The following is a 22,469-nucleotide window of genomic DNA, read 5'->3' as shown; positions in this document are numbered from 1 at the left end:
CCCTGGCTTCATTCATGTAATTTGCCTCATCACCACAAAAATCCCATTTACCTTCATAGTGTGTACTGGGAGTCAGAAATACTCTATAGAGGTACATGGTTAATTAATATACACAGGCAATTCAATACACATGGAGTCGTCACGATATGGAAGCATTTTCAAAAAATCATAGACCCAAGTCAGTTGTAACAAATGCTGTATGAGTTATGAATTAGCCACTATGGTAGATAATATATGTTGCAGAGAATATGTCCCCTAATGTTTTGTGCATGAGATTTCATGCATTGCTCTTAGCATTGCAATATTTATTTACCCTTCTGCGATATTGTAGGTTAGTAACCAACGAACCTTACCTTCTCCTTTCTACCTGTAAAAACAAATCTCTTTCACTGTCTTTCAGGAGAGAAGCCATTCAAGTGTGATGAGTGTAACTTTGCTTCTACAACCCAGTCCCATCTGACACGGCACAAACGCGTCCATACTGGGGAAAAACCCTACAGATGCCCTTGGTGCGACTACAGGTAATAGGAGCAGAAATGCTGGTGATCTAGTGGCATTCGTGCCATTTCATTATTAAAACACATTGGCATTGCTTTCCCATCACTACAGAATTAAGCAAGTTTGGGGGGTTGTTATTTTTCAAATACAGGAGGAAAAAACAGACCTGTTTTGAAGGCTTTTGGTGTGAAACACTGAAGTGAAGGGCCGATGCTGTATATTTTGCAGGTGCTGCTCTTGTGTCTGTTAGAATTCTCTGTGGAGGGAAGGCTGATCTGCGTTGCCTCTTTAGATCAGCTGCATTGGGGGAGGGGGAATCTTGGTTGAGTTGCAGCCATGACACTAAAGAAGAATGTCCCCCTAAGAATTCAGCAGCCTCATTGTCCATAAAGCAGGTTAAATTGAAGCACCTGCCTGTCATTTTAGGAACAGTGACCGGAGCTTATTTTTCCTCTGTTTGCATGAAAAATATTGTGAATGATTCAGAGCCAGGAAGAGTCACCTTTTTTTAAATCAGAGAAGGGTTTGGATGGCTGTGTATTTTGTTATCTTTGAAATAAGACTCTGGAAACACAAATGGTACTTAATGGTTATTAGGGGTTACTTTTTCATGAGTGGAAATGTTAACCCTAGTAAGCATTGGTTAATCTCACTCCTTATAACGTATTCTGTTTTAAATCTTCCTGAGAACATAGGGGGCAAAAAAAAGGAGTTGTCTTCGTGTACGTAGCTGTTTTTGCCCTATCATAAGGGCTTCTGCCTCTGGAACCACTTTATAGTTCCGTTGTGCATTGAACTGCATTATTTGATGAGACCGGTGTTCATTTGCTTTACAGCTCTGTTAATTTTTTTTAAGGTTTGCATCATATCTAGTGGCTACAGAATTGAAATATTCTTGGGTTAAAGTGCAATCAGCTGAGTGGAATGTATTTTGATTGCTGGAATAAAATACTCACATCACCACAGGCATATTACTGAATTATTTTAAGTCACTAATATACCTTCATTAAAGAGATGCGTATTCTGCTACAGCATCACTACGCAGGTTAACATCTGTCATTGATTTCTGTGTTGTGTTGTTTTGTACTATTTGTAAGATAGCAGCCCAAAGGTAGCAAAGCAAGGCTGTTGTTGTTTTTTGTTCCAGGATAATAGAAAAGAAGCTCAAACTGCCTGGCCTGCAAATTGCATTATTTTTATAAATGCACCTTTCTAAAAACTTGTCACTTGTGAAGGATATCCTACAAGTCTGAGGATAAATGGCATGCATTTGTAATATAATTATGTAAACTAAAATAAAATATTTTACATTTATTATGCATAATAAACTAATTAAACAATGCTCGGTAAAGGATTATAGCATTTGACATCAAGCACAGAAGGATTCATTGTGTGGATTCAGCAACACTAGCATTCTGAGTTGGGGAGGGTGGCTTTATAGAGACCACTTTTCTCTTTTTGGACAGCTTCCCTGGGGAGTTCATAGTTCCCTTTTGTTTTGTGTATGTTCACACTTTGTAAAATAAAGACCCATTTATAATACGCTCCAATGCATGCAACATAGTAATTAAAACAAAACTGGCATATAGATATTCTTTTAAAACTAAATAATCTTTCAGATACTTTGATAAGTCAGCAAATGTAGTATTGCCTGTTATTTCTTAGTTTGGCTAAGTGCTGATTTTACACAATTCTAATGCTAATATTGGGGTGGGCGCCTTTGTATGAAATAGGTGGTACAGAAGAGCACATGGTGTTAATCTCAGTAAGGGAGCGGTGGCGCAGGCAGTTAAAGCCTGCAAAAAGTAATCTATCACCAAACAGCCTTAACAGCTGTTCGAGTCCCACTGCGGCCGGGGTGAGCTCCCGGCCCATGTTCCAGCTCCCGCCCACCCAGCGGTTCAAAAGCCCTTAAAGCAAATAGATAAATGGGTACCCACTCCTAGAGTGGGGGGGCACCCTACCCTTCCTCTAATAAAAAAATTGGAGCGCAGCGGCGGCGGCTGAGTGGCTGGATGGCGGTGCAAACGGCGAGCTGCGATCCGGCAGGAAAAGAACATGGCGGCAGGCTGGCAGGAGACAGCGGGCGACTCGGATGGCGATTGGCCTGGGTGACGTGGCAGCGTGGTGACACAACGTGGTCGGAGCCTGCGGGACGGAGCCCAACGGTTACGGCATCGCATGGCCGCGCACCGTAAAAGACCACCCCAAAAGAGCCGATATGAAGAGAGAGAGAGACCTCCGCCAAAGACACCGCTGCCCGAACACAGCAAAAAAAGAATCGGCCACGAAAGAACAACATAAGAAGACCATTGCTGCATAGATGCCTGGTAAGGCATTCACCCTCCCCCTTGCATTTTGGCCCTAGCTAGGCAATTAAATGTCTATGTAAACCACTCCGAGCCTTCGGGAAGGAACGGTATAGAAGTCTAATATGTAATGTAATGTAATGTAATGTAATGTAATGTAATGTAATCTTGAACGTTACAGAACATGATGACGGTTTGGATGACACATCTCTTTATTTTCAAAGATTACATGGGTCCAGGTGGGACGTCACAGAAAGGAGGGCTATATGTAGTTCATAGTCAAAAACTAGCCAGGTTGATATTCCCACCAGTGAAGTAGGTGTGAGAGCAAAGATACAAGGATAATCCTGAAAATATTACTTATGAGTAATTCAAGTGAAATTAGTGGTCATACTTTTAAGTAACGTGCTATGATTAACAAGTTAATATGGAGCTATGTACAGTTGGCCTCACATAGCAGTTACCGTGTATTGGTCAAAATGAAACAATAATCCATGATGAAGCCAAGACACTGGATCCTATATAAATAGGTTATGGAAGAAATAGACAGAACAGTTCTTCCCTGCTTGGTACTTCCCCAAGCAGTCCCCGAGGCCACCTGAGAAATCTTCCTCTGCAGGTCTGTAGACTGTGGCAACAAAATGCATCATAGCAAAACGGGGCTACAATGAAGAGGAGGAAACAGTAGAAATTGCCCCAGTCTCCAGTTAATGCTTGAGCAAGCTCCCCTGGAGAGAATATTGGGATTCTTTTAAAATCACAGCTAGGTTCAAGTCCAATAGCACCTTAGAGACCAACAAGGTTTTGGTGGTGTGAGCTTTTAAGAATCAAAGGTCCCTTGTTCAGATATCACATCACTTCCGTTTATTTTTAAAGTGCAGTTTTTGTAGTCTTCAACTGTTAGGTTATAATATGATATTGCAAAGCAAGTGTATTGTTCCCCCTGCAGGTTATGAAGTAAAAACATGCCTTAATGCAAAGTCTTTTAAAAAGTCTTTCAGAATACTTAAAAAACAGCACATACACCCCAGTTCAGATTTTGCTGAACTGGTGAGGACTGCGGTATCTGCTTATGTTCTTCCCCCACCCAAAAGTACCATAGTACATTCATAAAATTCTGCATTGATGCGGTTCTGGTTCTGTGTTATATATATATTTCCATCAGTTAGTGAATATACATTTTATTGTGGGGATAATGTTTTTTAAATATATATATATATTGTAAGTTTGCAGTCTAGAAAATGTTATTTTCTTACTTTAAAACTTGATGGGAGGAAGTTTCTTAACTGGAGACTTGTGTGCAGTCCAAAACAGAAATCACCACGCAAGGATTCCATATTTTCCTTCTGTATTAAATGGGATCCATCAGTTTATAAAGCAGGAATATATTACTGCAGTGTAAATTACAGGATTTCTTTTAAAATACCCTCCTTATTACAGCTCTAAAAACAGTGTCACATGCAAATTGTTTTCCTTCTGTTTTCTTGTTGCATTTATATTTTACTCTCTATACACATTTTGTGTTCCTCCACTATGGTTGGTATTTTGTATGTCAAACTAAGTTTAATGTTTCTTTAATTGCTATTAGCAAAATTGGGTTCAGTCACAGTGTCTCTAGCTCAGGAATGGGAGGAATTGTTGACAGGCCATTTAGTCTGGGGGAGAATAGCATGCCACTTGTGCTGCTTGTATAGCACACTTTCCCAGCAAAATAACATTGGTAGTAGCATTCAAAGAAGCTCAGCTTCTTCTTTGATGCCCAGTTTGCTTGGCCAGAGGCAAATGTCAAGATGGTGACTGGCTTATAAAGAAACATGTGTGTTTATTGGAAAGCATGATTACCCCTTAAAACAAGTGTGTACACTGTTGAAAATTGTGCTTCTTTAAAGAAGTGACTCTATAGGTCTTAGATAGTGTACAATTCTGTAGCAAGCAGTGCTTTTGATTTTTAATTTTGTGTTATTTATCAAATTATAAGTCTTTATTGTCCTCAAAAGGACAAGTTCCATTCCATTGGCCATCCTTCAGGAAATAATTTGGGCATCATAAAAAGGCCAAAAGAAAGACTTCTACATAACTGCCCCCTGTATTTCCTTCCTTACCTATCATGTTTTAGTCCTCTGCTCACTCCTTTCTCCATTACCATGTGAAGTATATACCTCTGATCACTGCTACCTGTGTTTTGAACTATTTGCCTAGGCACAAGGCTTCATTTTCTTTCAGGTTTTACCCTACAGTGGTGATCCTTGTAGTATGTATGCAGCTTAATCCTATCCTGCTACTTTAAGGATTGCTGTATAAAATTTGTGCCACAGTACTTGAAGAGCAATCCTCTGCTAGACAAGTAGAGCAGAATACAGCCCCCCCATCCTTTAGTGCCAGCAATGATGTGTACACGTGGGTAACAAGGTCAAGAGTACTGAGATTAACATTACGCAGAGAGAGCTGACAAAGAGAACTTCTTCTCCCTCTCCCAAAATACTACAACTCGAGGGCATCCAAAGAAGTTGATGGGCAGTAGGTTCAGGATGGACAAAAGGAAACACTGCTTAACACAGAGAGTGATTAAAGTGTGGAATTCGCTGCCAGAGGTGATGGCCACAGAAATAAACAGCTTTAAAAGGGGACTGGATAGATTCATGGAGGATAAGTGACTGGGGGGACCCTCCACATTCAGAAGCACTAATTCTCTGAATCCCAGAGCCAAGAGGCAACATCAGGGTTGGCCTCTATGCCCTGTTGCTGGCCCTCCAGAGGAACTGGTTGGCCACTGGACTAGATGGACCACTGGTCTGATCCAGCAGGGCTCTTCTTTTGGATAATACAGCACATTATGTTAGGAGTGCTATAAATCCAAACAAGAGAATTAAAAGATGGAAATTCTTGAACTCTTGGAGGAGAGACTACTAAAAGACTATATTGACAAACCCACATACAATTTTCCCTTACAAATGGAAGAAAGGGTGCCTCAGTTTTATTTATTGCCCAAAATACATAAAGGTAGGCTCCCAATCCCAGGAGGCCCTATAGTATCCAGTTATGGATCAGTTTTGGAACCTTTAGCTTTCTATGTGGATCTGTTTTTAAAATCACTAGTTCCAAATATTAGATCCTATTTAAGGGGTACAATGGATTTTTATAAAAAACCACACCAACAATATGCAATTACATACTGAGGAGGTGTTATTTGTGACACTGGATGTTTTTTGCCTTTACATCAGTATCTCACAGAATGAGGCTTTGGGTGTTTTATGTGAGGAGTTAGATAGAAGAGAGCAGAATTCTTGTCCACCCACAACTTTTCTGTGCCAGATAGCCGAATTATGTCAATTTGTTGTGTCCTTAAGTAATTGAATTTCTCTTATTTATTACTTCAATTTCTATCCGCCCTCCCTGCAAGTGGGTTCAGGGTTGGTTACAAAGTCACCTAAAAATCATGACTAAAATAACAATAAGTAGAAGTTTAACAATAAAATTAAAATCAACTATGCAGAAAACCAGAGAGAGGCTGTCTTGATAATAGAGCTTGGATGGAAGTATTTCAGAGTGGCGCCACTGGATAATTTGCTTATTATAAAAGTTTTATAATAATCCACTTATTATAAAAGTTTTGTCATATACAGAAGGAGTTATTAAATCTGCATTCCCTGGTTGCGTGTGCTTAAAAGTCTAAGAAAACATTTTATACAACCTAATTTTTTTGCCACACAGAATGTTTTGAATGTGAATAATTAATTCCAATTTTTTTTTAAAAAGCTTTATGTAGTCAAACTGTTTATTTTTCATATATAAATTATTGAATAATTATATTCTTTATATTATAATTACATTCTTTATTTTCAGGCCTTATAATTGACCTGCCTTGGCATTATCACATTTCTATGTCACAGAGTGCATATAGATAATAATTTAACCACTGAGGAAGGCCTTGGAGGCTGAAATGTGTTTGGTCCTGTTTTAATGTAGCTCAAGGTTAGGATTGCCTGGTCTTACCTCCTTGCCGGTAGGGGGTGGGAGAGAGCTCTCTGGGAGTGGGGGGTGGAGTGATGTTGCCACGTATGATATCCTTGGTGGGATGACGTCACACAGAAGTGACATCATCACGCCAGGGATATCGCACGGCAACCCTCTGGTATTTTGGGCAAAACTCTATGGTTATCATAGAGTTTTGCCCAAAACACCAGAGTATCTCCGTGCAACATCCCCAGTGTGATGACATCACTTCCGCATGATGTCATCATGTGGGGGACATCATGCCAGGTTGTGGCTGTTGGGGGTGGGACTTCCCCTACTGGCCAGCTGACCGGCAGTGGGCAGGGGCCTGCAAAATTGGGGATACCCTGCTCCCACCTGGGGGCTGGCAACCCTATTCAAGGTTATCAACCTAGAAATATTGAATTGGTGGTCCTGTTTTATTGGTTCAAGACTCTTAATCTAGAAATATTGAATTGTATCATGTTACAGAACTTCTTACTCCAAATATTCACTGCTTCAAGGGTGGAATGTGCCTTTGTTTTTAAAGTAGAGTTTTAGTGCACTTTAGAATAAATGCATATTGCCAGTTTGGTGTAGTGGTTAAGTGTACGGACTCTAATCTGGGAGAACCGGGTTTGATTCCCCACTCCTCCACTTGCACCTGCTGATGTGACCTTGGGTCAGTCACAAGCTTTGGCACAGCTGTTCCTGAAAGGGCAGTTTGTGTCAGAGTTCTCTCAGCCCCACCTACTTCACAGGGTGTCTGTTGTGGGGAGGGGAAGGGAAAGGAGTTTGTAAGCCGCTCTGAGACTCCAAGTGAATGGCGGGGTATAAATCCAATCTCCTCCTCCTCTTCTTCTTCTTCTTCTTCTTCTTCTTCTTCTTCTTCTTCTTCTTCTTCTTCTTCTTCTTCTTCTTCTTCTTCTTCTTCTTCATCATCATCATCATCATCATCATCATCATCTATTTTGTTTAATTGTTCCTCATAATTTTCTCTCACCCAAACCTTCAGGTACCCAATTTTGTTGTTTCTTTGGATTGGGTTTTTCCCCCCTTCTGTTTTGGTTTTCAGTTTAAACCAGTTCAATTAATTTTCTGTATTTAGACTGTACAATAGTTATATATCTTGGGGGAAAATTAACTAACATATTTAACAAAAATACTTCATGTTTTGCTGTTGTTTTGTTACTGTATATATAGCTTATTTGTGTGCATGTATGCACAATATAAAAACGTGTCCTATTGTGGAATTAAAGAATAAATAAGTACTGGATAACTCAGTAATTAGTGTAGCCATTTTGAAAACAAAGTAACTACTTCTTTCTAAATAGAATCAAAATAAACATGTTTGTTTTAGTTCAGGATACTTTGGTCTCAATTCCCATTTAAAACGGACAAAGGCTGTCTTTGGGGATGGTCATTCTACAAGGAATACCACTGGACAATCCCTTGTGTGGTAGTTAACTTTTGCTTTTATACTCATTGTGGTAGAAATGTGAGCCTTACAAAGGCAAACATAAACTATATTTTGACAGTACTATTTTGGCAGTATTCCCCAAGCACTTGAGCTATTATCATGTAATGAAGTTGTTGTGTATTTTTAAAAAGTTCTGTGTAGATAATATTGCAAACTTTCATTTTGTTTTTCTTTTTTGAATATCAAGATTCAGAAGCAAAAAGGGTAGAATTTGAAATAATTGTATTTCACCCATCTTTCCAGATCTAAAGGAGGCATAAAATTGGATCTAAAATACACTTATAACAACTTTAAAGTTGTTTTATACTAAGACACTGGGCATGCATTTGAATAAAGAGGTAAAGAGATCCCAGTGGGATGATGTACAGGGATGAGACAAGGAGGAATGGATTGTCTTGCAAGAGAATGTTTCAGAAACGTATTTAAAAGTTTATATTCATAGGTTTTTCTAAGGTCATTTGGCCACCTGTCAAGACCTGCCCTGGCCCCCTACTTCTACATGGGAGGAAAATTCCTCAAGAGAAGAGGACCCCCCCCCATGTTCCCTACTGTGTTTGAGGTTTTGTGTACCCTAGAAGCACCCTAGAAACCCCAGCTCCCTTTCCAACAGCAGAATTCCATTCAAAATCCCATTGAAAAAGCAGATCAGGAACCCCGAGTGGACCTGCCCACCTCCTGAGTGTTCCATGAGAGCCTAGGAACAAAGATGGTAGAGGGCCAGAGCCAAAGCCTGGATCAGGTAGAGGAATGCACACCTGGCAGCTCAAGGCCTCCCCATCTCCAGTCTCACTGAGGAGGAAACAACATCTTGTCAGTGTCAAGGACCTACCCCTGGCTATAGGAAAGGGTGGGTTCCATGTATGATCTTCAGTTGAATTCCAGCCTAATCTGGTTCAACATCTACAACAGTAGTTTTTGGTCCCTGATGCCAGGATCCTGTTCTCCAGGGCTCTTGGGGAGATCCTTAGACTCCAACATTGATGGTCAGTGCTCTGCTAGTTCTTAGCTGCCTGCTTATTACCCATGTGTAGGGTTGCCAGCCCTGGGTTAGGAAAAACCTGGAGATTTGGGGAGTGGAGCTTGGGGAGGGTGGGATTTGGGGAGGGGAGGTACTTCAACAGGGTATAATGCCATAGAGTTCACCCTCCAAAGAACTCATCTTGGTTGTGAGATCTCTAGGTGCCACCTGTAGGTCGGCAACCTTACTCATGTGTCTTACTGCCTGCTGCCAGGTACAGAACAAGACATAGGCTGATAATTCTCCAGTTGATTAATATGTTCTTGGGTAACATACCTGAGATCACTGAATACAGAGTTATTGCCTCTTAACTAAAATACAATAAGTCCCCCCCCACTCCTTCAATAATGGTTAAGTTGGCCAATATATTGATTGTGGGTGGGAAGATGCACTGCTCTACCATCAGACTGTACCTGATGTGTAGTAAAATCCTTTTTATTTCTTTGCAGAGCTCACTCTTTGAGATGAGCAAATACAATTTGGATCAATTAATGTCAGAAATTCAAGCAACTTTGGTTGTCTGAATACTCTGTGAGACTGGAAGGGGGAATGGTACTTATTTTGGATTATCACACATCAGTTTGATCGTATTTACATGGTGCTCATTTCATCACAACTTAAAAAGTGTTTGTCTTGTAAAAGTTTGAGTTCTTAAAACTTGGAGTGCAATCCTTTCCCATCTTCCATGAGAGAAAAGCCTAGAGGGCACAACAGAGTCTTATTTTCTCTTTTCCTTACCTCTGTGCCTGCACATTCAGAATGTTAAGCTGAGAACAGGAGATCTTCGGTCTCCCTTGTCCAGCCAGGCCTGTAGCCACCTTCAGCAATGATTCTCCTCATCAAAGAATGTCAGAGTGAGCATTCAAAATATGTGACACAACAGCTTACCTTTAAAGAATATAAGAATAGGAATGTTATTGTGGATTTTTTTAGAGGTCTGGGGCCACCCCAAAAGCAGTGGTGCTTCAGATTCTGCCCACATCACCTGCCCAGCTCTGCCCACCCAGGATTTGGTGGATTTTTCAAGATTGCTCTCTCTTGTATCATGATTTTGCATACTGTCGGATGACAATTCCTCATTTAGATGGTATGACTGTTCATAGTTCAGTGTTTGACAATGTAAATGTAATTTAAGGAATGTTTTGCTTGCTCAAGGAAGCTATTCATTATAGTAAGTTTCTGTACTTAAAAGTAAATATTTTTTTGTTCATCTTACATATTTCTCATGTTAGTTCAAATCTATGCAGACAGTTGGTTTAGAGACAAAGTCAGAGAATTTTCATTTACCTGCAGCATCCCCACCTAGCAAGAAATGTAGGCTAAGATGCCCTGTCCAGCCTTGCCCCCCTCGTGCATGCATGCACTCTGTTGGATTATGAGGAGAACGAAGGGGGAAACAACTCTCCTTCCTTCTACAGCCTTAACCCAAGAATAATTAGACCCTTTTGGAAGAGGGACACACTACCTTATAATTCTAATAAGTTATTAATAAGTTAGACATTATATGTGTTACTGCTGCTGTTGTACTTATTGTTGTTATTTTTATTAGTTCTCGTTATGTATTCTTTCTTTCTTCTGTTCGTTTTTTCCTGTTGTGGATACCTTTTCGGCACCCAAGCATTCTCTGGACTTTGACATTGTGTGGCAGTATTGCCAGGACTGTGCTACTCTCTGTTACAGGACTATTCAAAATTAGGGGTGTGCATTCGGATCTATCCAAGCCAAAAATACACCCAAAAAAACCCTTATAAGTATTTTTGGGGTATATTTTGGCTTCTCTAATGTATCCAGGTTTTCTGAAAAAATTCCTGAAAAAATCACATATAAAGGGACTGCATAAGACAGCCTGAGGATCAGCTGTGTTGGTGGGGAGCAGACTGTTCCGCTGGCTCGGCTTGGGGCTGCCTTCTCAAGCAGCCCCATTTAAACCGGGCTGCAGGAGAAGCCAGCCCAGCCAGGATCGGCTGTGCCTATGCGGAGCAGATTGCTCCCCACCGGATGAGCGTTGCTCTGGCTTCTCCTGCAGCCGGATTTAAACCGGGCTGCAGGAGAAGCCAGCCCAGCCAGGATCGGCTGTGCCTATGCGGAGCAGATTGCTCCCCACCGGATGAGCGTTGCTCTGGCTTCTCCTGCAGCCGGATTTAAACCGGGCTGCAGGAGAAGCCCACCCATCCAGGATCTGCGTGCTCTGGAGGGCAGTCTGCTTCCCATGATGCAACAGATCCTGGAGCTGGCTTTAAACTGAGCTGCAGGAGAAGCCCCAGGATCAGGCTTGTTTTTTAAAAACCTTTTTTTCTTGGGTCTATTGGACCCCCCCAAATTTAGAATTTCTGAGAAATCCCAGATCCCAATGCCATAGCGGTATTGGGCTCCGGGAATTTTTGGAAATCCGAAATTATTTCTTGTCCATTTGACCTGAACCAAAAAATACCAGTTAAAGAAAATTACACACCACTATTCAAAATCTTGGTGACGTTTTAGGACCCAGTGGAATGTATCTAGCAGGCAGCCAATTTCTTCTTCATTGCAATGTGCCAAGAGGCCAGCAGGGTTGCCATTAAAGTCCAGCAACTTCTTCTAGAATGTGAGTTTGTAGAGTATGAATTGGTTAGAATGCAGTGGAAGAATAGGGAAACAGTTGCTATAGTGTACCAGACAGAATGTGATTTGTCTCGAAAAACCTAGTGTTTTGTGCATACCTCACTAAGGCCCCGGTCACACGGAGCATTTGCCGCGCTAAAGAGATGGATGATTGGCGGATTTTCCAGGCACGATCACACCACAACATCTGGGAAGCGTAGTGCTCCCGTGGCTAACCCGTGGCTTCCCACTGAAGATGCGGCTTAAAAACTAGTACCTTCGTGGTACTAGTTTCCGAACAACGCGGGGCAAGGGCGGGCGTCTGATTGCGTCCCGTCCTAGTCCCGTCGCAAACCGGTTACTTTTTTTTTCCAGTCTGCACAGGATGCGCACAAACGATCATGCGCATGCGCACCTTCTGGTGAAAAAAAATATTCCCGATTGCCACAAAAGCGGTGCCTAGTGATTGCTGGTGTGATTGCGCCGCACCGCTTCTTTGCTGCGCTGTAGGATAGTCATGTGATTGGCACCTCCCCCCTAACCACGGGACCTCGATGGGACGTCTGATCGGGCAGCCGCGCAATATTTTGCTCCGGGGCAAATAGCCACGCTTCCCCCCCCCCGCATTTTCCGGCCGGTGTGACCGGGGCCTAAGAGCACAAAAGCATGACAATATGTAGCAGAACACAGTATAGGTTTTACAGAGAACTAGGAAATAAAATGCAGAAGGAATACTTTCTAAGTTACATTGGTTAAGAATGGTTTTAGCATTTGTGCAGGCTTCATCTCTGTTCCTCCCTACAAGGACTTTATGGCAGAGATCATAGAGGATGGTGCATTTTCCTGGGGCAAATGGCCCTCTGATTCATGACAGCTCTGAGGTTGTTAAAATTGTTAATCATATCTGAGGCAGTGTCACAGATTTCATAGTTTTCAAAGTATTGTGTGAAAAGGTTGGAGCCAAATTCAGTGTTCTCCTGATACAGACATACATTTGTCTGTTATCCCTGAGGAAAATCTTAAAATATGACTTGGAACTGAGAGAAGAAATTGGTATGCTCCTGGAAAAGGAGAGAACTTCTGAGGAACAAGAAGGTGCTGGACCATAAATATTCTAAAACTGGCATATCCTGCCATTTATACATAAGGTTGCCAGCTTCCGTCACATGCAGCAGTTTTACCAATGCAGAATTCAGTAAGATAATGTCCCTATATTCTCAGTATTGGACATGCTACTTGAGGTAACCTAAAAGAAATTTTCATACACCGATATCATCCAGCAATTACTTTTTGTGTCACAGTCCATAAGTGGATAGATCCCTGGTCTATAACATCAGTAGAAAAATGCATGGATTGTGAGACTTTTTTAAGGGGAGGAAGATTCAGGTGGGTAGCCGTGTTGGTGTGAAACAACAGTACAGATTTTCAGTCCAGTGGTACCTCTAAGACCAACAAAGTTTTATTCTGGGTATAAGCTTTCTTGTACACTATTGTGTGTGCGCACAAAAGCTTATATTCAAGATAAAAATTTGTTGGTCATAAAGGTGCCACTGGACTCAAACTTTGTTGAGAAAGAAATCCTCAAAGATGCATCCACCATTGTGAAAGCAGAGTTTCCTGGTTTGCAGGAAGGTAAATACCTGAAGTCCTCATCCAACATGTAATGTGATGTAGCTAAGAAAGCCCATGTGGTGTGGTGGTTAAAGGTCTACGATCTGAAAGACTCAGGTTCTGCCATGGAAGCTCACTGGGAGAGCTTGGGCCATTCATGTCCTTGCAGATTAACCTACCTCACAGGGTTGTTGTGAATATACAGACTAGGAGAAGACAAGGAAGTAAACCACTCTGGGTGCCCATGGGGGAGAAAGGCAAGGTATAAATGGAGTAAATAAATATATAAGTCAATTACTGCTCACGAAGTAGCAGCAATTTCAGCCACCATGCTGTTACTTTGCTCTGTTTTTTCAGCCACCATGCCGTTACTTTGCTCTGTTTTTTCATGTGCCTGTTCATAAGAATTGTTTGACTTTGTTTAGCAAAGTGAATGTTGAATTTTTATTAACCAGTGGACTGAACAAATGATGAAAATAAAATATAAAGAGCCCCTCCCCCAATTTCCCTTTTTCATTTTGTAATTTATAAAAGGCTCTTGGAGGATGGGCTACATTAGGGGTGTGTCGCCTAATATGCAAAGGAGTTCCTGCTACAAAAAGAGCCCTGGGAGTAGCTATGGTTTTGATTGCTAATTCAGTGCCAAAAAAAGGTTAATCATAGCTGTAATAGGAGCCCTCCCCCCTCTCAGTGTCGGGTTCTCACAGGAATACCTCATGCCTCTTGTATTGTATGGAGAGCCTGTGTAATCTGAGGTGCTAAAAACACCATAGTTAAAAGTACTGTGTTAGAGGTTCAGTCGGTTTTCCTGGAGACAGAAGAGCATGATTGTTCATCAGAACTGTGCCCCGTGGTGGCTGTTTGACTCGCTTTAACTGTGAAACTGAAGAAGTAACTTCAGGTTTTCTTTGTGGTTTAAAATGTCCCTCAAGAGCATTCAAATTAAGGGTCCTCCCCCTCTCCAGTGATGTTTCTAATGAAGTCAGTATCACCACTCCACTTAAATTATATTTTAAAGAATCCCTTGCTTTAATGAAATACACATTTTACTACTAAACTACTAAGTAATGTTGCCTAAATGATCTTAAGAGATTGCAACTTCCAATTAAGTGCATTCAGTAGTGATGGATTCAGAGTTTAATATGACATGGCTGACAGCTCTTCTATTAGAATCAGGCATTATTGTTATGTTTAACTGCAGATATGAACTCATTTATACTATCTCTTTATATGTACTAATTGTTACATGTAGATATTTGGGGCAAGTAAAAGCAAAATTTATCAACATTGATTTGTTATAGAATTAACTGCCTCCTTGAAAAATATTATCTATATATCTATATATCTAATACCGAACATGCCCCCTGCGTGCCTCGCTTTGGAGCCAGGGGGGAGAGGCAAGGGGGGAGATCAGGGGGGTGGAGGACATGGGGGAACCGGCAGGATGGGGGGGGTACTTACCTCCCCCCCGCGAGTATCGCGGGTCCCGCCCCTTGTTTAATCTAAGGGTGACACCTCAAAAGGTTATAATCACAAAGGCCACATAGCAGAGTAAGTGAAAAAAACCTATTTACTTAACCTTTATTGCCAATAGTAATACTAATAAAAAGCTACATTCCTTCCTGAAATATTTCAGACTTTTTGGCAAGGAAGAGAAATTCCAGAATGCATGCACATATCTTGCAAAAAGCTGAATATAGATGGTGGTACACTGCTGCACCTTCACCATGCAAGCTGGTCCACATGCTCACCTATTTTTTTTTCTCATACTAGAGCATGAATGCCTACATGTTCCATGTATATGTAAGTAGTACTGTCCATGTATTGGCCAACTTCCTGCCACATTTGAGGGAAAAGATTCACGCATATAGACCTACAAATGGAACCCTTGTATTCCAGTCTCCAAACTCAGCACTTCTGTGCCCTGGGTTCTGTCCCTCCCATTCACCACCCTTTGTCACCCAGCACACAGGCTATACCACAACCTGTAGGCATGAGAAGGGCTCACTTTCAAGAAATAACCTATTTGCCTGCTCTCTTAGGATGAACAATAATTGCTGCTTGGTGGAGATCCAAAAGTATATTTTGTGCTCTCTAGCTCGCTCTCCTAACCTTAATTGACTGTTAGAGCAAGCAGTCAACTGAGTGTGCAGGCATCTCAATACTAGAAAGGAAATATCTGGAGCAGAGAGTGTCTCACTGACAACTCAGTAAAAGAAAGTTATAGTACTTGGAAATAACTGTTCACTGTTAAAATAACTATAAATATTAGCTTAGATCCTATGAATTCTTCATGAAGCAGAATTCACAAAGGGCAATTTGTCACCTTCCCCTTCCTGATACAACCCCTTTACTCCCCCCCCGCAAGCCGTATGGGCTCAGGAAACTTAAGCTGGAGGGGGGAAAGCCCCCCCCCTGTTGTGTTCATACAAGAGCTATCAAAAGAGGGGGGGGGGAATTTCCACTGATTCTCCACTCCAGCTGCCATTTCCTGTGCCACAACCCTTCAACTTTTTGATGAGCTTTTGGGGAGTTCAGGGTGCACCATCAGGAAAGGAGGAAGGAAACAAAGATTTCTTCCATGAACTTGGTTCTTTTCATTGTTCATAAAATCCAAACTGAATTCAACAAACTTGCACTTTGTTAGAATATCGCTTTTCTCAAAATATTGCACAGTGAAATATTCATTTCTGTGCCCCATGCATCAACTTATATTAATTGTTTAAAAAATATTCTGCATATCTCCCCATCTTCCTTGGAGCTGAATGGGCATGGAGATTCAAGCCAAAAGGGAAGCAAAATAAATTGAGACAGACCTGGAGAAGGGGGTTGGTTAGGGTTGCCAGGTCTGGGTTGGAAAATACCTGGAGACTTTGGGGGTGGAGCCGGGAGAGGGCGGGGTTTGGGGAGAGGCGGGGCCTCAGCAAGGTACAATGCCATCGAGTCTACCCTTCAAAGCAGGCATTTTCTCCAGGGGAGTTGTAAAAGCGGGAGATCCCCAGGCCCCATCTGGAGGCTGGCAACCCTGGGGTTGGTTCTGAAACACAGTGCCCATGTAACCAATTTGTAACTTGTCATCTGTAATACTGTGCACAAAGCGGCCACAGGAAGGGGTGGCAGCTACAAGCATGGACGACTTCAAAAGGGAATTAGATAAGCGTATGGAGCAGCAGACGTCCATCAGTGGCTAGTAGCCACAAGGTATAGATAGGGACTCTGGGGCAAGTGATGCTCTGTCTTCCTGGTGCTTGGGGGGTCAACAGTGGGAGGGCTTCTAATGTCCTGGCCCCACTGGTGGGCCTCCTGATGGCACCTGGTATTTTTGGCCCCTGTGTGACAGAGTGTTGGACTAAATGGGCCTTTGGCCTGATCCAACATTGGCATCTCTTATGTTCTAAACACAAAGAGTAGGAGATGAGACAGCAGCGGTAAACTGAAGGTGCAGGTAAGGTTAAACTGGTAGGTCAGGAAAATATTGAATCTTTAGGAAAGGTTTAAAGAAGGGGAGAGTGGCCTGACAAACATATTGTTGCAGCTATGTGGGGCTGCATAGCAAAAGGCACCAAGATGAGAATGTGAAAAAGAGAGTGCAGATAGGGTTATAAGACATGGAAGTAGCAATAGGGAGTGTAAAAGAAAGTAATGCATACTTGGACAGATATGATAATTTATATAGTGGTAATTTATCACAGTGCCCATGTAACCAATTGGTAACTTGTCATCTGTAATACTGTGTGCAAGTGGTGAGGAGAATTTTACCTTTCGTTGCTTCCCTGGATATCTGATTGGAGAAGAATTGATGGTAACATTCTACTCATCATTTTGAAAGATATTATAGGTTGGGATGTGTGTGTGTGTGTGGGGGGGCTTTGCATGTACAAGGCCCAGGTTCAATCCCCAATAGCTCCAGTTAAAATTATTGATTAGCAGGTGGTGTGAACAACTTCTGCCTGAGATGGTGGGGAGCGGCTTCCAGTCACAGCAGACAGTACTGACCTTGATAGGCAAGTGGTCTGACTGACAATTAGGCTGCTTCATGTGTTTATATGTATACTTTTGCCCATAGTGAGGGAGCAGAGAGCTTTCTAAAAGATTTCAGTCTTGAAGTGGATGCCTAAAAGGCTGTGTGAGGAACCTAATGAGATGGTGAGGCTATTTACAGAGGATCCCCTTTCCAAGGGAGTGGTTATCTCTAAGCATCATATCTAAGTATCAGCCAGTGCCTTATCATTGTTGCTGTGAAGTTGCTTTCCTTCCCAGTAGGTAATACTGATTGTGTTCCGTCAACAATAGCCTTTTCTCTGCTGTGAGCACATGGGCATAATATTGGAGCTAAAATTCCTGCAGCTGAGCAGGAATCCACTGAGGAAGGACTCTTTTGCTGTTATACTCCCCAAAGCAGGTTACTTCACTCTGGCACAAGGAAGAAACAGAAAATTACCTGTGACTCACCAGACACAATGGGTCCTCCTGATCCGCTCTAGGGTGTTACAGTCATATACTTTTGCTCACTGGAGGCAAATAATGAGGTTCAAAGTCTAGCCTTTAGTCTTGCTTTTTACCTCTTGCCTGAATGGAATGCCAGCTTTCCGCAACTGTACTATCTTTTTATATTTTGTTCAGCAGTGATATTGCTATTAAGATACATGTCCAGAAAGCTCTACAGTTTATAATGCTATAAAACTTATTTTTTGTGTTATGTCTCTATAAATATATCATGGCATTTTAGATGATATCATAAACCATGTGAAAACTACCCTTTATGGTGCCACCAAGAACCTCTTAAAATAAGTTGTTTATAAATTGGCATCCATTGCATATATACCACCCATCCTCTTTTGCCCCTTCACAAGTTAATTATTGCATTTTAGCAGTGACAGTGCCAAGCTGTTGACATAAGGCCTTTCCAGACAGTTGTTTATTGCATCGTAGTGATGTAGTTGTTACTGAGCTGCGCCATTCTGAGTACTAGCTTTAAAGATATTTAAAATTGTTGTTTATTTTTCAGAGTGCTTTTAGAGGGCGAGTGCTCCCTGCTGTAGTTCTCCAGTTAGAATGCTCATTTATGGTGCGGATGAGAGAAACAATTGGGGGGTGAAACAGGTGTGGTCAGAATAACTCTGGCCTTGCCCAGCAGTACGTGTACCAGTGAAGCCATGCCCTTAATCTGTTGTCAGTCCACACGCAAGTTAGGCAGAGAAAGCCAGGGCGTATAGTCAGTAGCGGCGGAGACCAAAGCAGTTCCAACTTCTGAGCCGGTCTAGAGTCTACATGCTGACTTGCCAGACAATGTTCACATAGCACCTCCAGTTCCATCTCCTGCTACCTTGCATCAGGTTCCTGTTGGGTGCCTCTTGCTTGCTCATTTATGACCTTATCCACTATGTCAGAGGCAAACACCAGCTTAGCAATGATATAGAGTGGCTCTTTTCTAAATTGTGACTGGTTGCCCATTTGTGTTATTAATACTGGGATTATTCTGCAATATTTAGAAGTTGTTCTGAATGGAATTCTGAAAATTGGTTGAAGAAATATCACCATTTACAGTTGGTTATGAAAAATGTGTAATAGTTTTTCTTATATGTCAGTGCTATATTCTTGAAGAATATAACCGAAACAAAGCTTGCAATCCGGAACCTTCGTTGAATGCTTTACTGAGAATACTTTATTGAATACTTTGTTATAGCTTATTGAATATTCTTTTGTACATTGTCGTCTCTTTATTGTCACTTGTCATACTTATTTTACATTTATACAATTTTCAATATTGTTGAAAGCCTTCAGCATTTTTGTACACAGTTTTTCCCTATTGATACTTTCTAGGAGTCCTACCACACTGCTAATAAAAAGAGGTCTGGATTAAAGTTTTACAAGCTAAAGCAGATTTGCATGAGAAGACATCCTAAATGTTTATGAGTGTCTATCACTTCAGAGGCTAGTGATACCAATTCACTTTTAATCTTACATTCAAGGGCAAGAAACTCACATGAGCTAAAGGACCAACTCTCCAACCAGCAGATGTTGAGAGGGCCGCTAGAAAAATGCATGATTAGCTTCTAATAATGGTGTTTACCATCTATTCCCAATGTGCCATTCTTCCACCTCTTGTTTGCCAATATATATGAACCAGTACTTCCCACCATAAGCATAATACCCACATCCTACTCACGACTCCCCACCATCTCACATCTCTCTCTTCCCATGTGTCACCACTGGATCTCCACAATCCCCTCACTTTCTGAGAGTACTTACATCACATCTTGTATGCATGCCTAATCATCCCCTTTACCCAAATGTTCTTTTCCATTGACCAAAAACGATCACTCTCCATCCTGCATCAGTCCCTCCTTTAGGGTGGCTTCTGGGGTACAGTGGGAGCAGCATAGCACTCACCCTGTAACAGGCAACTTATTTCAGTTTGTGGAGTTATAAAACTCCCTGTATGCTATGTGTGTCTTTTGAACTATTCTCAAAACAAGCAAACCGGAGATCAGTTAATGTGAACTATTTGCTCTTAACCATCATCACACTTGGGATAGTTAGGAGGGAAAAGGGAGGCTTCAGCCCTTTCAGTGACCCCTTTAAGCATCTTTTGTGATTCCGAGTACAGTATTGCAGTGCTAATTAATGTGGAATAAAAGTGAGTGATCCTGTGTTACGTGAGGGAGCATTACCCGCGTTAACAGTCCTGTAATGATAGCCGTGCAGCCCTTTACCTCAGGCCTCCAGGAATTTCACTGCTGTGATGCAAAATAGTTTCAAAGGAATTCTCTTTTTATTAAAGAGGCCCTTTTTAGTTTAAAAGTGGAATATATGTTTTCTTTAGCTGTAAAAGCACAATCAAGGCAACATGATAAGTGAGTCAGTGCTGTAAAAGTAAAACTAATTTTGCCTTCACTCACATGAGCTATAGAAGGAGGAAGCTTTATTGTCCCTTGGAAGGTGATAAGGCAGAGTAATTGTATATTATACTGTCCTGGAACATCTGCCTGAAGACTGTTGGAGCAATTCATCTATCATGGACAATACAGCATGTTTTGTCTTTCCTGCTTTAACCCATCCCCACTTGCTTGGCCTGCACGAAGGTTTTGATAGGGACTATGCCTGGGCTGGGGCTCACATTAATCAGTCCCCTTGTTCAACACTCCAGCTGACATAATTACAACCTGCGCACAGCAGTTATTCAAGTCGAGTCCTTGTCACTCGTGGTGCGAAACTACACAGCTCAGATCCCGAAGGAGATTGCCTTATCACACAGAACAAGGGCTCACAGGAGTTGAAGAGAATAGAAATGGGAAAATGTCTTCCGGGAGTACTATATATTCCTTTAAAATAAGACATTTGAGAGACTTACAACGGACAAAGAGAAGCATTGTGCAGGCTCTGAAATGAACCCAGTTATTATTTTTAAAAACATTATACAGGCTATTGTGGAATGCACAGGGATTATTAAATAAATTAAATGGGTCTCAGGCTCTTATCATTCAGTGCCTCTGCCCTATTAGTGTCACATTCCCTCCTCCCATAGAAATGATAGGATAGTTTTGGGACCTGTTGAACATTTAAGTATCCCTTAGTAGAAATCCCCAGAACACAACTATCACAAGTGGACATATTATGCCAGTAAAATTGGAATACATCTATAGGAAAATCTGCCAGGGTCACAGGCAAGAGAAGATTCTGGCAACAAGGGATTTCAGAAAGGAGCGAATGCATCACTTTTTCCTGCGGAGCAGCTTAGAAATGTGAAAAACCATCCTTTGGAAACTCGTTTAATATTTTACCATTATTTTTCCCTTTACCATATGTTAACCCTTTGTGAAATTGCAATGTATCCCATAGTGTGGCTTGGAAAAAGAGTCCCAAGTTCTCTTCTCTTCTAGCCCCCATAATCAGCACTCATTCCTCGACACCTCTCGGTTGCCCTTGAAGTAGTCACAACCAGAAATCTGAATATGTTTGACTACACTGGCTTTGGCCTCTCCACTGTCCCTGCAAAATGTTTTGCCAGCTGACCGAAAAAATAGCCTGGCTGTTTGTTCCCCCTTTTATTTGGCCTACAGCCTTTCTTCCCTCATATTTCCGCTCCACCCCAGCTGTACATAAATAGGTGAATTGGCATCTTTTGTACTGGAACCATATATCACACTTTTTGATGTTAAGACCTGGAATGGCTGCCCTCAGAAGCAGAGAATAAAAGAGTGTTTGTGGACTGGTGAACAGTTTGTGTGTGAAGCAACCTGTCTTCACTTTGAAGCAAGTTCTGCCTCGCCCCAGCTGCTCCTTGGCCTTCTGTTTCTGGTTGCATGGAATTCACTGTAGATAATTTGAGCTTGCTGTCTTGAAGAAGAAGAAGAGATTTGATTTATACCCAGTTGGAGTCTCTGAGTGGCTTACAAACTCCTTTCCCTTCGCCTCCCCACAACAGGCATCCTGTGAGGAAGGTGGGGCTGAGAGAGCTCTTTCAAGAACAGCTCTGACAGAACTATGGCTTGCCCAAGGTCATCTAGCAGGTGCAAGTGGAGGAATAGGAAATCAAACCCAGTTCTTCCAGATTAGAGTCCACGCACTTAACCACTACACCAAACTATCTATACAAACATCCTTGTCTGCTTTTCTGCCAGTCTGTTGCCATTCTGATCCTGCCTGTTCTATGCCCTTGACATACGTAGATTTACATCCTTGTCCTGGATCCAGTAAATCCCACTCATGTCTGGAATGGCTGATTCCCATTTTAATTATTTTATTCCAAAAATCATTATTTTTTCCATTGGTAAATATTCTCAAAGTTATTCAAAAACCTGTCTAAATATAATTCACAGAATTGATCCAAACATGAGAGTGTGAATGTAAATCTGTGAAACTATAAACCTGGACAACAGATTGTTGTCATATATCCTCCCAAAACTCTAACATTCATTAACTGTCAAGTATTCTACATACTGGATGAGAGATCAAAGTAAAGTAGTAAAATGTATGTATTGAAAGGTATGTCATGGGA

At 41.6% G+C, this 22,469-nt stretch overlaps 1 protein-coding gene across 1 annotated transcript in view; it reads left to right on the top strand.

The window, feature by feature from the left end:
• The window catches only part of ZNF407 (zinc finger protein 407), a 510,615-nt gene that overhangs the window by 342,401 nt on the left and 145,745 nt on the right, over positions 1 to 22,469 (top strand). Inside the window, exon 7 of the mRNA XM_015416731.1 lies at positions 401 to 521. Coding sequence (XP_015272217.1) covers positions 401 to 521 — 121 coding nt within the window. The remainder of the gene's footprint in view (positions 1 to 400; positions 522 to 22,469) is intronic.

The sequence above is a fragment of the Gekko japonicus genome, unplaced genomic scaffold (genome assembly GCF_001447785.1).
Source record: "Gekko japonicus isolate JY-2015 unplaced genomic scaffold, Gekko_japonicus_V1.1 scaffold39, whole genome shotgun sequence".
Lineage (NCBI taxonomy): Eukaryota > Metazoa > Chordata > Lepidosauria > Squamata > Gekkonidae > Gekko > Gekko japonicus.
The sequence above is the reverse complement of the archived record's forward strand: the minus strand, read 5'-3'. Positions and strand labels throughout refer to the sequence as shown.